The sequence below is a fragment of the Parasteatoda tepidariorum genome, chromosome 10 (assembly GCF_043381705.1).
Source record: "Parasteatoda tepidariorum isolate YZ-2023 chromosome 10, CAS_Ptep_4.0, whole genome shotgun sequence".
NCBI classification, from domain to species: domain Eukaryota; kingdom Metazoa; phylum Arthropoda; class Arachnida; order Araneae; family Theridiidae; genus Parasteatoda; species Parasteatoda tepidariorum.
The window spans coordinates 57,178,323-57,195,443 of NC_092213.1; the positions used below are offsets into that span (position 1 = coordinate 57,178,323).

Below are 17,121 nucleotides of genomic sequence, written 5' to 3' on the forward strand. Positions count from 1 at the left end.
AATTTTCTTGCACAATTTAATTTGAAACGTCTTATATTTTTCAACTGGAAATATACTAAATAGGAATTTTGCATGTATCCTTGAAATAAAAATTATTTCATTTTGTCTTGGTATAGTCAAAATGATGCTGGCCTAATTTACCTACGATGACGCCACTTGCAGGCATCTAATCCTAAAGCTTCACTGCGTGAGAAATTAGCTTTTTAAAACCCATAAAGAAAACAGAGAAATAAATGTTTCCAATAATTTTATTTTCAATTATTTTATTGCAATTATAAATAAACGTAAACGGACTATTTGGGTGGCCAAGAAAAAAATAGATTAAAAAGTTATCCTTGATTATTCAGTGGAGTAGTCCGATGAATCTGGTTCGCCATAGTCGTCTTCAATGCAACGAGTTGAAGTAGAAGGACCAGCATTGTAAAAATTGTTTACTTGAATGTAATTGTTTACCTGACTGCATGTGATGCCTTGTTTAGATTGAGATTTTGGCTTACTTACTCCTAAAAGAAAAAAGAAAAACAAAGAAAAAGAAACTTAATCAAAATATAAGACGTATTTTTCCATTTTAATTGTGTATTTACATAATATATAAATTAAATAACAATAAAACTATTCAATTTTGAGGTTTTCCTACTAAAGTTTTTTGATTATTTTAAACTTTCAATGGATGAATTATTCTGTGTAGAATCTGATTCAAATGGCACTAAACAGCAAGTTATAAATATAGAAAGCAGCAGTTTCATATATTTATAAATTTTCTTATTTACATTTTTTTTTATTGGGTATGCTTTTTTTTAGCTGTTTCAATAGCATTTAAAGCGCTTCAAACGCACTGTTATAAATTAACTGAAATTCCTCATTAATATAATTTTCAAGAATGTTACAGAATCTTCTTTTTGACTGCATATGCAACTTATTAGCTTGTTTATTGTAAAATGTGTTGAATGTATTGTGAATTATTTAAAACTGAAACTAAGTTAATGTTGTTTTGTATCATATAGTTATCTTAAAAGAGTTTAATGAAAATAATGCATTTAAAAAAGTAAAGTAATGCTGTATGATTTATATTTCTATTGCTTTATCCCAATACGAATGATATTAACTATTAAAAGGTAGTCCTTTTATGCTAAGAAAAAAAAGGAAAGGGAAAAATGAGGAAAAAAACCCAAATAAAAATGTTAAATACATTAACTTATAGCAAAATTTGTTTAAATGATAACTTTTTATACTTAAAATGTGATTTCTCAAAACTTTTCAATAACCTTTCTTTTTTTAAACTTAAATGTACAAACTCGAAGGGNAAAAAAAAAAAAAAAAAAAAAAAAAAAAAAAAAAAAAAAAAGAAAACGATATTACCTTCTCATTTTACTGAAACGCAATCATTATTCCATTTTAGTAAAAAGTCTGATTAAAAATAAAATACTCTAATATTTTAATAAACTAGCCTTGTTATTAAAAATATCATTTTGTGACAAACCAACAAATTAACTTTTATAAATTAATAATTACATTTCTTATCATTTAAACTTTCGTACAACGTGTAAAAAATTAATTAAGAGTACTTTCTTTGTTAGTTTAATCAAAAAGTAGTTTCATATAAAAATCATAACGTAATATAAATCAAGAAGATTGTTATTTATATACAGGGTTACGAATCAATTTGAAAACTGAATAGATACTCTTCCATTTAAAAAATATTAACTTTTGCACATAATAATATTAGATTATGTAATAAGTTAAGTTTAATCAATGTGCAAAGGTTGCAATTTATCGGTTAATATTAATAATCGCCGGTTATTATTAATAATAAGTCTGTTATAAATGTAAATAAGGCTGTGGAACAAATTTTCGTTGCAGTCAGAAAAATAATTGATCTAGTCTAATTTGAATGTGGGGCTTTCAAATCTGAAATTAGTTTTGCTTCTAAGCCTAAAATTTTTTTAAATGACATTTGTCTATTTTTTTGCCGAAATGTACAAATTTAAAAAAGTTATATATAACAGGAAATTGTGTAACGGTCGCGACAAACTTAAAGTTAGGGCACACCATCAGTATTTAAAATTGCGTAGGAATTCATTCCCGGAAATGTCGTCATGCGTGGGCTATTATAACTGCCCTATTATGAAAAGCACACGAAGGAACAGATCCTAATAGAGGAAGCGCCTCTTGAGGCGTATGATGACATTCTCGGGCATGGTTTCCTATGAATTTTTAATCCTGATAATGTGCTCTGACATCCCTAGAAGTTTGTCGCAACATTTATTCTGGTTGGTTGGTTCTAATGCCACTTACCACACGGGAAAGCCTGCTCGGTGAAACCGAGCAAATTTAAGGCAGAGTGTGTGATTCTTGTTTTTCAGTGGAGCCATCAATGGCCAAGAATTCGACTTTGCCACACCTGTTTATAAGAGGGACCCATTCATACATCCATCCATTCATCCACAGATCGTAATTTTGACCTGAATCAGAGAACGATCGATCTTCAATCCAGTACCCCCAGAGGTTTTGATTTGTTGTGGGAACATGGAGGACTTTTGCGACTCGACAGAATTTTAACGTGCTTCAGTCACCAACTACAAGGGGAGATTTCAGCTGGCGGGGTTCGAACCCACGAACGTTCGTACATGGGCCCAGCGCCCTACCGACCAGGCTATCCCTGCAACATTTATTCTACCCTCTGCCATACACTGGTGTTTAAAATAAAGAGGATTTTTATACTTGGTTGATTATCTCCAAATCTTCTGAACAGATTTTAATAAAATTTCGTTTGAGCAAAAGTCTATCTAATACAAAAATAATAATCATTCAATGGTTATAATACACAGGTATGATCATGCGTAACACTCATCCGAGTCGTGTAGCATTAAAGAGTGGTTACAGAATTAAATTTTTAAAAAATGGCTCTCCCTCGCACAGATATACAGGCCTGAATTTCTAACTGGAAATGAAGCAATTTATGGGCAATCAGCAACACTGTTTTCAGACANGAAAACAGCAACGCTCTTTTCTGCCTTCTGATCGTGACGTCACAAACAAGCTCCCAGGCCTTCTACTCTAGGTGGTTGTGGCCCAGTGCCCTACCGACCAGGCTATCCCTGCAACATTTATTCTACCCTCTGCCATACACTGGTGTTTAAAATAAAGAGGATTTTTATACTTGGTTGATTATCTCCAGATCTTCTGAACAGATTTTAATAAAATTTCGTTTGAGCAAAAGTCTATATAATACAAAAATAATAATCATTCAATGGTTATAATACACAGGTATGATCATGCGTAACACTCATCCGAGTCGTGTAGCATTAAAGAGTGGTTACAGAATTAAATTTTTAAAAAATGGCTCTCCCTCGCACAGATATACAGGCCTGAATTTCTAACTGGAAATGAAGCAATTTATGGGCAATCAGCAACACTGTTTTCAGACACTGGATGGTTGTCGGAGGGGTTACGTAATGCAATAGCCCTCCGCAAAGCGTCCCAGACATGCTTTATAGGGTTGAGTCTGAAGATCTGGCTCTCCAATAGTCAACCATTGGTGCTCTGTGTGGTGTCGCATTGTCATCCATTAAAATGAAATCAGGAACCTCTGCACCCCTGAAAAGGGGAACGTATACCTCCACACCACTCACATCTCATGCAACAACAAAAAATTGTTCTTCTATGTAATCGATCATAATTTATCACATTTAGTGGTTATTATTAACGCATTCAACGTATTTTTTATTGTTGTTATTATTGTTAACGTTGTTTTTCGAAGCTCTGTCACCAAGGAAAATAAAAAATCCACAATTTAAATGCCCAACACTTCAATGCGATGATTTTAAGCTATCATCTCGCCGTAAAGAATTATCTGGGCTTTAGAACGGACAAATAACTTAAATATTTAAAAAGTTATTAAACTTTTTAAAGAAAAAATCGCCAATTTGGCGACATTTTCCCAAGTAGATGAAAAATATCAAAATTACTGCTTTATTCTTAGTCTTTGCAAATTTTATGAGTCCAAGTAATGCAGCATAGGAGTAAGTTTATAAATATTAAAAATTATACAACAAACGATTTTCATTTTCATAAAACGGGGGCTTTTCTCCATATTGACGTAATGCGCCATTTTCAAAATTAGTTTAGACAACGCTGGCTTTCGATAGACTAAACTTGTAACTGTTGCAAACTCACAGCAGTTATAAAAATAGCGTTTTGTTCGCAAAAAAAGAGTCATTTCATGTGATGACGGAGCCTTCGAAAAACAACCTAAAGCGCAACTATGTACAGAATATATTTTACTAATGGCACATTAAAAGACAATTGAACATCAAAAAGATAACAATAAATCTATAAATAAGAACGAGCAATCCATTAGCGTTCCCAGATAGATTTCCGCAGGGCACCTAGACAGGTGAGATAAGTCCATTACCTCGTGGAGGTCACACAATGTACAAAAGGGATCATGAACCACATTGATGCGTCATAGATATTTTTTCAGGCAATAGTGGCAAGTTATCAGACGAAACATGGCGACAGATTTCATCCTAGGCCACTGAGGGAAATTGAGCATCTGTTTAAACCAGGGTTTATTGAAATTACGATTTTTGACTTCTTCGTAGGCTCTGATGATGTTCTTTATGAGACTTTTGATATTATAGAAAAGGAGTTTGGAATTAGATCTCTGTAGGACAGAGGCCCTATTTTTTTGCAAGGAGATCGGCAGCCTCGTTTCCCTGGATTCCACAGTGGGCCGGAATCCACTGAAGAGCCACTATCTTGTTATTGCGGGCAAACCATTTGAGGAGATTTGAGCAATTATCGATGGTTAAAGTTTGAGAGCGGCTGGGAGCATTAATTGCGTGAGGTGCAGCCTTTGAATCAGATAATATTACAACTTTTTAAAAGGAGTCTAAACGCTGCCGAAATTGTGACAGAGCTTGGTAAACGGCCGCAATCTCGCCATCGAAATGCCGATGGGAGTATACAGGCAGAAAAGTTCACAGTAAACACTAGCACCAGTGTTAACACAACCACTCATTTTAGAACCGTCAGTATATATTCTCAACCAATCTTCATTGGGGTAGAAGGATTCTATTGTTTCGAAAGTGAGAGCTCTTAAAACTATGAAACTAGTCTCCGCCTTTGAGATATCCTTGATCAGATCAAGGCGGATAGGAAATTCCCTGTCAACAATGGGGTTGATGGGAGGTAAGAAATGCTCAATCTCAAAACTCAAATCTAACTTAGATATAATATCAGTAACTCCCTGCAGAGATCCTTTTTGTGTTTTCAAGCTTCTATCACGAACTGGAGAATTTTTACTAAAGTAAATGCCTCGAAATCATTCCATGTTAGGCTGTTTTAAGTGTTTTACAATTTATTTAAATCTGCATTTGTGCAACGAACTTTTGAAACTCAAGATTTCAGAAATTATCATTCATCAATAAGTGTGATAGATATATAAGAAAAGACAAAATGAACTTTTAAAGCTATTATTTTAAATTAAAATATAAGTAAAATCCCATATTCACGTAATTCTTTTTTTTTCTTTTAATCTCTACAACGACATATTCACACCTATTGAATCGCAGTTCATGGACATATTAAAATTAGAGTTGAAGTTTCAATAAATTATGCCTAATTAATCACACTGACAAAACTTCATTGGCAATTATTAAAAATAACCGATTAATGGTAAGTGTGCATTTATTTATCACATGTACCAGAAAAAGTGGTTCTTATTAATAATCGCTTGTGATTATTAATAGTTATATTTATTACTTTAATCGTAACAAATACTAGTTAGTATAAATATAATCGTTTTACCTTCCAGTAAAACTCCTGCTTTATAACGTTCTGCTTCCTCTTTAGTCAAAGAAATGTGTAGCGTTTTGTAATTCTTCATTACGTCAATGGCAGACATCACTGTTTGAAATCTCTTGATGGCTGGATGGTACCTCAAAGCTTGTTTCTCATACTTGACGTCTTGCCATCGTACACGATTTCCCACTTTCACCTTGGTTACGAAAACACCAGTATCGAATTTTTCTAAATATATTTCCATTTTCACTTTTGCAGAAGGTGAATTATCTAAACAAGAAGAGAAAATCACCATTAATTGATTTATTAACTTTACTACAACTCAAACTTTAAAAGAATATTATGACGATTAATTAAAAAAGAATAAAATTATGATATTGCATTAGTGCACTAACTGTTTGCTAATTTTTTTTTTTTTTAATAGTTCGCAATCGGGGGCCCCGCTTATATTTGGCGATTTGAAAAATACATCTATATATATGAAACTAAACCAAGAACGGTAAACAAAAGTTGCAGTAATCCAAAGGAGACATCATTGAAAGCAAAGAATAGCATTTCTAACGAGGTTTTAGCCTAACTAAACGATTGATGCTTGTTCTCTTATTCTCCCATTAGCTGGAATGATTAAAAAATCCCAAACCTACTCAATCAGGTAAGCCAGTAAAGAGCATTTATATTAAAAAAATTAAATACATTTAAGATAAATATTAAGATCACTTATGGCTTGAAACTCAAAAACACATGATTATCATAATGAAAAAAAAATCAAGCTAATCTTTCAATAAAAGAAAGCACAAGAATAAGAATAAATGTAATGTTACTAACTCGTTATCCCCACCTCTTTTATAAGAAAATCCACATAGCATGTTTTTATAATTTAAATTATTTAAAGCAGATTTGAGATGCAATAAAAAAAAGAATGTGTGAATGATAAATTTAGTTAGCAATGAATCGAAATCAAAAATTTATTTTTAGCTTCAATAAATTTATATAGCTTCAATAAATCAAAATTGTGTTTAATGTAAAATTAATTATTAAATATAAAAACTATTACCTCTACCTTACAAAACTATTTAATGAACTACCTTTACAAGAACTACTTAAAAATTCAATTTACTATATTCTGACAAGTCGTTATAATTTTATTTTAAATAACAGGTATTCTTTGGCTAATTTACGTTTTATTAAATATTTTCCAATATTTTCTTGGTTTTCAGTCTCTTCTACTGTCCAGATAGATATACATTTTCTCTTTCCAGAAAAAGAAAAAACTATATTTCTAACTCCTTTATTTTTTTGTTGAGATGTGTAAAAGTATAATTCTAATATCTCATTGAAAATACTACGATAAACTAAACTTTTTTTAATATTCGAACTTATACTATAAGTGCTTCACTAAAACTTCAATAAACGCATTTTTAAAATCCAATAAAAGCTTCACATAAAAGGCATTTGTAATAGCAATTTGAATGTGAACAAATTATAAGATGATATATGATGATGATGACTTCAAAAGAGATGCTAATAATGCGAATAACACCAAAAGATTTTATAGAGTTTATTAAGTGTGTGACGTCACATAAATTCGACTCTCTAAAGAGGGGAAAAACAGATCTCGGATGGCTTGCATCGACCACAGTTCTGAAGTAAAATAACCTGGAAGACGGATCTTGGATTACAATTCCTCTTTCTACGCAAATGCTGGTTAGTTCCATCAAAAAGTACTTGTGGTTACTTAATAGTTATGTTTGTCAGCTATATCAGAACACCATATCGAATATCTTATAACTTCAGAAACATTTGTGCCAGGGTTCTGAAATTCGAACATCGACTAGAATGAGCACTTTTCGATCCCGATCCTGAAAATTTCAATTACTCCGCTCACTAAAGATGTTTGAAAAAGGAATTTTTCGCATTGATTTTAGCATTAGCCATTGTTATAAGTTAAAAGATAGATGATTTTGTCTAGGAGTTTATTTCACGTGCTTTAATGTTTAATTATTTTTTTACAAGCTTAATGATCAACGTGAATAGTACGCGAAAGCTACATCACCGAATTTAATTAAAACTGTCTGAAACGACGCTTATTTTATTTTCAGTTGTGTTTTTAAAACGTATTTCTATTAAACTGAACTATTTTAAATAAAGGGTAATTGAAATAAAGAAAACTAAGTTTGCTTATGTAATCACAAGCAAAATTAATGGAAGAAACATAATGATTCATTTAGGAGTATGACTCGCTAAACGCTGTGCAAAGCGTAGAGGTAGCGGGTTCGAATACCGCTGTTACCCGGGATGTATCTTCATTCTGTCCTCTGTTTTGTACTATCTGTCCTAATATTTGACAAAGATTTATAAGTCTAAATTGAGCACACGAGCCTGCAAATACAGTCAAACCTCGATATCTCGAACTTGAAGGGAGAGGAGGAAAAATTCGAGATACCGAAAATTCGAATTATCGAAAATCGCATGCCATCGATGATAGAATAAAGAAAAACGCTCTTTACATACCTTATTTACTATTCCATATTTATTCCAAAAACACTTTTTACACTTTCATTTTAAAAAAAAGATTCAATTGTTGTTTGCTTTAGAGATGTGTAAGGAAGTTTGTCTATAACACTTTCTAAGTGGCCTATAGCTTTAAATGTCTCCTCTGACACATTCGGCTGTCCTTACAGTGTTCACTGCAGAAAGTGCTTGTTTGTTAGTAACATTGGGCGGTAAATCTTCGATTTCCTCTTCTTCTGATAGTTCACAAGAAGCTTTCGTTTGAGCGATGATATCATTGTCATCCCACTGAACACCCACTGTTCCTGCATCATCTACGCTTACAAAGTCATGAAATTCCATGTCATCAAGTTTCATGAGTCCGGTCAATCTGTCCCAATCATTTTCAGTGTAGTTTTCAGCAGAATTAACGATATTGATTGTTTGACTACTTTCGTGATCTTTAATGAATCCAGCCTTCTTGAAGCCATTCATTATCGTAGAGAAAGACACATCATTCCATGCCACTGTCGTCTTTGTGTCCATTTTTTTAAATATTTATGTCCATTGTTTTTGGAATAGTTTTTTTATTTTCTGAAGAAAAATCTACACTTTTTATGGAGAAAAAAAATTCAAGTTATCGAGGGATTAGAAAAAAAATTCGTGAAATCAAGTTTTTTTAACATTGAGTGTACAGGAAATTTGAAGGGAATTTTTTTTTCTTCGAGATATCGAAAAATTCGTGAAATCGAGGTTCGAGTTAGCGAGGTTCGACTGTATATGTAATTCAAATAAACCAATGAACGCAAATACGGATTAGGTGCATCATAAAGTCCTCCCTGAAGATTATTCCTACTGCTTGATCCACGAGATTCACTGTTTTCTGGCTTAGGTTTAAAATTACAAGGTTACAGAAAATAGGTCGGCTGTTCAACACCATTTAAAAATAAAAGAAATTGTTCTTGAACATTAATTAAAAAAATTATACAAACCAGTTGATTTTACCGCTTTTGCCTTTGGCTTTTTTGGTGAATTTCGTTTTACTCCATTTAAAATTNGAAAATAGGTCGGCTGTTCAACACCATTTAAAAATAAAAGGAAATTGTTCTTGTACATTATTTAAAAAAATTATACAAACCAGTTGATTTTACCGCTTTTGCCTTTGGCTTTTTTGGCGAATTTCGTTTTACTCCATTTAAAATTCCATTCGGATTATTCATTCGTCGAGGAGACTGCGTAATATTCCTACTTTCACTGACTTCATAGTAGTCAGGACTAATTTTGGCTTCTCGATGAACATGTTCTACCACTCCAGGATAACTGTTTCTGTAGGATTGGTTGGTTTGATAATGAAATATTCCAGATGATGGTGCTGTTGTCAAGTTATATGGGTTGAATGGTTCGTGTTTCCAGCCTCCAAAATTCATTGGGAATTCTTTAACAGTAAGTAAAGTCTGTAAAATTAAATATATAAGAAAAAAATACACAAGGTACAATTAATAAAAATAATAATACGTGAAAGTTAATTTGCGATTAGGTATTGCAAAAGATTTCACTTAAGCTACCTATTTAAAGGGAAACGGTAGTTAAAAAGAAATAAACTTTAACTTCCCTTATTGCAGTCAAACCCCGCTAAAGTGAACTTTCAAGGGACCGAAATTTCGGATGACTATAAACGGGAGTTCACTATATCCATGCCCCAAACAATTTTAAGTTATGGTTCTGAACCCTTTTATTACACATTTTTTTAATAAATGACCAATAAAATGAAATACCAAAATGACTAAAAAGCAATATGTATTAACAAAAAATGCGTTAAATTTTATTTCTTTACTACAGTGAACAAAAAATAACATATGTGCATAGTAAGGAGCGAGAGTGAACGTTATATTCACTATAAGCCGTGTTTACTATATCGGGGTTTGACTGTATTATTTTTAATTAGTAACTCAACCTTAGACAGGAATGTGTGCCTGAAAAGATGATCAAGATTATGTATTTAAGTCAATAAATGATTCATCCATTAGGATTCGCTTATTTACGCAAATAAATTAAGAAAGATTTTTGGAAATTTTCAAATATTAAATTTAATTATTAATATTTTACGTAACCGCAACATTTGAACCGAAACAAAATTATGAGGTTTTCAATCTCTCATTAACTTCAATATCAGTAAGAACTGTATACAGTTGTTGCAATAAAAGACAACTATGAATTCAACAGTTGTAGTTATAAAAGATTGACTACTTGCATGAAAATAAATGTTACAAATTTTTGTATTATATGCCTTACTAAATGTTAATACATATATACTACGAATGTGATAATGAGATGTGATAGTACTAATAAGTTAGATACTGATAAATAAGATGTATACTGATAAATACAGATAATACTGATAAATAACCAGATACTGATAAATAAGATAATATTAATAAATAAGATGTGAGATTCTGTGGATGTATATTTTTGTAAAACTACCCATTGTCTGAATAATTCGACTGAATAGGAGATTATAATTAAATTGGTTTGGATGTAATAATTATTAAAAAAGTAGAATTAAAAAGAACTAGAAGGATTTACGTCCCTCTCCCTCTGTTCACCAATTCCCGTGATTATTTCCCATACATCGTACTTTTTTCCTTATAAGTTGATTTTGTTAATGAAATATACTTAATAGTTAAAATTTTTGTAAAAAAAAAGAGTGTTAATGTTTAAATTGTAACGAAATCAGTGATTACCTGGATTTGAAAATAAATCAACTGAGCTTAAAAAGAAATTAAACGTGAACATATAAATTGATTGACACTAGACTGAGAAACAATAAATAGTAATTTTACTCATTACCAATATTAATAACGTTTTTTTTATATTTTTTTTTATATTACTCTTTTTTACATTCAAAACTTCAATATTTATGATGAAATCTATACCTGGTAACATTCAATTGCTCTCTTTTCTTCAAAAGAGCGAGATCTAATTCCTTTTCTCGAAAAAATTGGAATTAAAAAAAAAGTTGTAATAAGATCATAAATAAAAGCTCTCATCGTATTCTAAGCACTTTTTTCTGCCCTATGCCAAACTTCGACGTCGTAGTTGCATTCCTGAGATCTGTAGAGCGGCCCGAATGATATTTTTTACTACAGATTTAACAAATAATAATTTTCGAACAATATTCAAAAATTGCTTTTTTTTTTTTAAATCTCATCGTACTCTAAGCACTTTTTTCTGCCCTACTTCGCTACTATTTTAAGTTTCTACAGCTCATAGTTTTTGCACAGCAAAACAAAAAGCAACACAAAAATGAACAGTTAAAATAGAATCGTTGCATAAGAATTTTTGTAATCTAAAAAGTAAATGCTAAAATAACGAAGCTCTAACACTGATTTCAAATTCAATACTTAACTTTCAAAAAAATTAAATACAGTTGAAAAGTAAAGGGTTTTAATGTAAGATTAAAGATAAGCCCCATTTTTAAAAATATTCAGGAGAGTGTTTTGGTGAAAATCTTCCAAGACTCTCGTGTAAACAATAAGTCATAATATAAGCAATAGATTCTATGTCATCAAGCTTCTGAGTATTATACTGATATCTAGTGGAAATCCGAAAACTTGTAAAGTACCTAGCTAAAAATAATATTAAGGAATAGTTTGATTTAAAAATTTCACCTTTGGAAAAAGGGTAGCTATCATTATATTTTTCCGTGCCATTTAGTTGGGTGCTTGCAACTCAAGAAGAAAGCAGCTAAAATTAGCTGCCTTCAGCTGTATAAACAAGAACACTTGTTAACATCAGAGCTATTAGGTTTGTTTTATTATCACGCTGAATCAAGTTTCGGATAAGATTTAATTAAGTACCTGCAAGAGACGTCACGCTTGGGTGTCGAATCTGATTGGCTGGTGAATCGTGGCATAAGCAAATGTCAGTATTCAAAATCCAAGCAGGTTCGACGTGTGACTTTGCTTTCGTGTGCCCTATTTAGGATTGAATTTTATAAAAAAAATTCATATTTTTCACCTATTCTTCCTCATTGCATACTTATTTATGCATATTACTTTCTTTTAAGATCTTTTATAATTACAATATTTACGAATTTTATTCATTATTTGCCTAATACTACACTTCTCGTAGTTGTAATTATCATTTTTGATATTTTATTGAATCGTGCTAAACCAATAGAAAATATATCTAAAAAAAGGCCATGAGAATATTTATTTACTTGGAAAATGTTAAGAAGTCTCTAAAAATTAGTAGCAAAACACAAATATCGAAATTTAAACTAATGTGAAATTTCGATTAAAATCAGTTTTGCATTTGTATTTCTTAAAATATTTATTGAATGAAAGTAAATAATTAAACAAAATATAATAAGCGATAACATTTAAATTACATACTACGTAATAATTAAACAACATAAACTTGAGTTAAAAAAAAAACACTGGTCATAGACGAGTTTAAAAAATCTCGATAGTACTTACTGTTTGCATTCACTTAAAAAGATGATGTTTACGATTTCTGAATTTCGAATGGACTGATAAAAAGTTATCTATAGCTGTCTTTATCTATAACTGTTTTATCAATATACACTAAAGAAGAACTGATCTGTCTCACAGTTAATACTCATGAAAGAAGGATTTGGAAAAAGAAGCTCCTCTTGCGATGCGTGCATAATGAATGCGTGTTAATAGGTAAAAAATTAAAAATGACAGTAGCGTATGAATTTGTGAAAGAATACTTTACATATTGAAAAGAATAATTTAAAAAAAATTATATATATATATATATAATACAACAACAATTATAAAATATATATTATATTATAAAATATTATATATTATAAAATATATNTTTTTTGTAATACAGATATTGTAATACTGTATTTATTATTAAATTCTACATTAAATTACCTTCAATTTGATATGTAAACGTTTGTATTTAAGTGAAAATTAATATATTCTACAAGCACGCAAAGTTGAAAAACATGAAACTTTTAAAAAGTGTCCACACTTTTGGCCACCACTGTATATTATAAAATATATATTACAACAACATTTACTATCTATTTCCTCTGTCAAGCAATTAGGTTTCAGCAATATCAGTTTCGTCTCCTTTAATAGTGATTTGTGAAATATCTATAGCTTTATTGGTTCTTCACGTTTAAATATTTATTCGTAACCGCAATATTTTTAAGCTAAGAATATTCTTTTCCACAATATTTATTTAAAATGATAGAGAAATATAAAAACACTTTAAAAATGGTACCTCACTATAAATTTTTCTATTTTTTGAATGAAAAATATCAATGTTTCGCAAAGTGTCATCGTCTAATAATGATGGTCCCGATTAATAACTAAAATCACAAATATCAGAAAATAAGTCATGAAATTAGTTTTTTTTTTTTAATTTTCTGTAATTCCTTTCTTTTTATCAAAAAAATAAATCTTTATTTGTAACCGCAATATTTATACGCTAAGAATTTTCTTTTCCACAATATTGTTCTAAAAATCCTCTGCAAATATTCTTTTATTTATTTAAAAGGATATCGAAATATAAAACCACTTTAAAAGTTTCACTTCACAATAAACTTTTCTATTTTCGGAATGATCAATATTAATCTTTCGTAAAGTGTCATCGTCTAATAATGATGGTCCCGATTAATAACTAGGATCACAAATGTCAAAAAATAAGTCATGAAATTAGTTAGTTTTGTTTCTTTATGAGTAATTCCTTTCTTTTCATCAAAAAAAAAAAAAAAAAAATNAAAAAAAAAAAAAAAAAAAAATCTCACTCACCTCTAAAAGAAAAATATTTCCAAAATTCTTCGGATAATCCAGAATCGATAGCTGTATTTGTCTCATTGAATTACGTTGCCTCATTTAATTTCGCAAACTATTTTCAGATAAAATATCATTCCAAATACAACAGACATGCGCAGAACTCTTTGTTAGTTTCTCTTAGAACTCTCTGTTAGAGTTAGTTTCACTTTTACTTGAGCGTCTGTCTGCGGATGTGATGTCATTTTACAAATGGCGACTGTTAATAAGTAAGAACGGGTTGAATAATAATAATTAAAAAAAATTTTGTCGGGCATGTAATAAGATAAATATTTGAAAGATAACAAGCAGTTGATAATTACTTCTTTACTTAAAATAATATTTCTTGCATTGATCAGAAACGCATCGAAAAATTTAAAAATTTGTTTTTCTTTAAAAAAAATTTAGTACTGGAGATATTTAGCTTCACCTGTTTTATTAATTATTTTTGGGTTAAAACGGTAACCCAAAGTAGCGGATTTAAGGGGAAAAAAGTCAATGTTAACAAAAATTGATATATTTAATTAGCTGTGGTTTTAAATTATGAAATAAACCTTATTTCAGATTAATAGACGCGACGAATTATATGACAATCATAAAATAGAACAGCTTTATAATTTATAAGATACAACTATATAATTAGAAGGAAAAATGATAGAAGTAACATTAACTTCAAAACAATTTTTAAAACATAACAAATCTAATACAATAAATTTAAAACCGAAATGTGGTATTTTAATTAAATATTATATAAAAAGAGGGATTGGTTATAATATTTTAGCTCAATAATAATGATTATTAATGGGATAGGGAAATTATATATGTAGAAAGGAAGTAGTGGCAATTTTGTTTCAAAATAATTTTCTTAATTATTAAAATTAATTAAAAAAAGTAAACGATGAATTTGTGAGGAAATAAAAGAATATCACAACTCGTTCTGTTCCATTCATACAATAAAACATGTTCTCCAAAGACGTGTATAGCAATACGATTGTTATTATAAAAACTAGAAAAAGAAAAAAAATTAATAAATAAAGTTCACTAATGAGTAATTTTTAACTACTCTAAGCAGGACTCGAAATTTTAAGTATTTGACTTTTTTGAAATTAAATTTCTCAGGAACTATTCGACTGATTTCGCTAAAATTTTGCATTTTGCCACATAAAATTACATCCTTTAAAATGATGCAAAAAATTTTCTACCTTACAATTCAAAATATTTTCAAACATTCTTAAATAAAATAATAAATCTTTACTAAAAGTTATTTTTTGCATGAAAATATGTTTGGAAAAACGAAATTTATAATTGTGTGCAAAAAATTTTCAATTCGCTTTAAAAGTTTTCGAGACATAAGATAGGAAATACGCAAAAAGTAAAATTAACATTAGGAGGACCAAACTATTGGGACCATATTACCCAGATTGCTACCCTCTATATTTTGGGAGTCGGAAATCCGAATCCGTCGGGGGAAAAAAGTTATGTTTAATCAGAGAAAGTACGTTTTTATGTCTGATTTTTGATTTTGTAACTTAAAATATCGTCTGAACTTCTTAATAAGCATATTTGAGGTCACCCCCTCGAGCTATTAAAATTGAGTCCTAGAGCGTAAAAATCCGATCATTAGATCAAAAGCTATTCAGGGTGGTCCGTCATATTTTTTGGTTCTCTGTACATTTACAAATCAAGAAAATCGTTTATTTCGTTACGATTAACATATATCAACGAAATATTCTTACATAGAATTGTAAAAATAAATTTTGTTAACATAATGATAGTTTTCAAAAAAAATAAAAAAATTCGATTTTTAAGGGGCAACTTACTTTTTGAAGAAAAATATTTTCAAAACTCTTCGGAAAATGATGCAGGTTAATCAGTCAGTTGTAAAGTTTTGGCAATCGTTAACGTATTAGTGACACTGAATTGCATAAATTAATTCCAGCTGATTCTTTGCATCACCTCATGGACAACAGACATACGCAGAAAACTTGGTTTCACTTTTACTTGAGCGATTAGCTTCGAGAAAGGAAAGCAGCCTTTCCTCACGTTGGCAGCATTTCCTGTTTCCATGTTGAATCAAAATGCAATCATTCCGTTAGAGAACGAGAAAAAATAAAAAATATTTATCTTAGAAAAATGGTTACAGGAAACTGGAAAAATAAGTTTTTTTATTCAAAAAAAGTATATAAATTTCATAGATATTAGGCGTTGAAAAATTACGTAAGCATGTTTAGGTCCTTTCTGATGCATACACAAGTTGAAACTCCCCCACCCTTGTTTTTTGCTGTGCTTTTACTGTAGCAATCTAATTTTAATACTTTTAGGATTAAATTCAAGATGATGTAATTAAGAATAAAACAAATTCATGAAATTTCGAAACTACCAAAAGAATTTTTTTTCTTCTTTCTTCAAATTTAGCTTTTATTTCATGTTTGAAATTTTTCCATATGTAATTTTCGTTTCAAGTTTTTTATCACGTTTTCTTTTGCATTTTAAGAAAAGTTTAAAAATTTTAATGCTTAACATTAGCATTGTTTATACCTCTCCTCCGCGCTTGCAAATTAAACTATGCATACGATAATTCCTACCCCCCCCCCGTTAGATGCTTATGCAATATTTTAACAACCGCAATTTAATTTTGACTTCTATATTAATTTTTGTTAAAACAAACAAGTGACCTAAGATAACAGGCTTAGAAAGAAAAAAATACTGGATTTTAACAACAATATAGTTATTTTTCCAGAGTTTAGAAATAAACATTATTTTTGATAAACAAAATGACGAATTACATGACAGTCGCGAAATAGAATAGTTTCAAGGCTTGTAAGATAGATCTTTATAATTAGAAGAAAATATTATATGCAGGACTGATTTAAAAAAAAAATATATGACTAATTTAATAAAATATATATTCAGATGAAATGAAATGTAGTATTTCAAATTAACGTTATGATGAAGAGATGGATTTGTTATAATATTTCAATTTAGTAATTATGATTAATAATATAACTTTCCA

General features: G+C 30.0%; 1 protein-coding gene across 3 annotated transcripts; it reads right to left on the reverse strand.

The window, feature by feature from the left end:
- Nucleotides 1-230: 230 nt before the first annotated feature.
- On the reverse strand, nucleotides 231-16,111 carry LOC107453094 (uncharacterized). Of its 3 annotated transcripts, none has more exons than XM_016069784.3 (4): nucleotides 15,929-16,111; nucleotides 9,434-9,749; nucleotides 5,812-6,075; nucleotides 231-503 (listed from the first exon to the last, which is right to left on the reverse strand). In XM_016069784.3, the coding sequence occupies exons 2-4, from the start codon at nucleotides 9,720-9,722 to the stop codon at nucleotides 340-342; spliced, it is 717 nt and encodes a 238-aa protein (XP_015925270.1). In that variant the 5' UTR covers nucleotides 9,723-9,749; nucleotides 15,929-16,111; the 3' UTR covers nucleotides 231-339. The 3 variants fall into 3 exon arrangements, with proteins under 3 accessions (XP_015925270.1, XP_042905155.1, XP_015925269.1); XM_043049221.2 differs by lacking the exon at nucleotides 15,929-16,111 and adding an exon at nucleotides 14,088-14,239; XM_016069783.3 differs by lacking the exon at nucleotides 15,929-16,111 and adding an exon at nucleotides 12,774-12,891.
- Nucleotides 16,112-17,121: the final 1,010 nt, after the last annotated feature.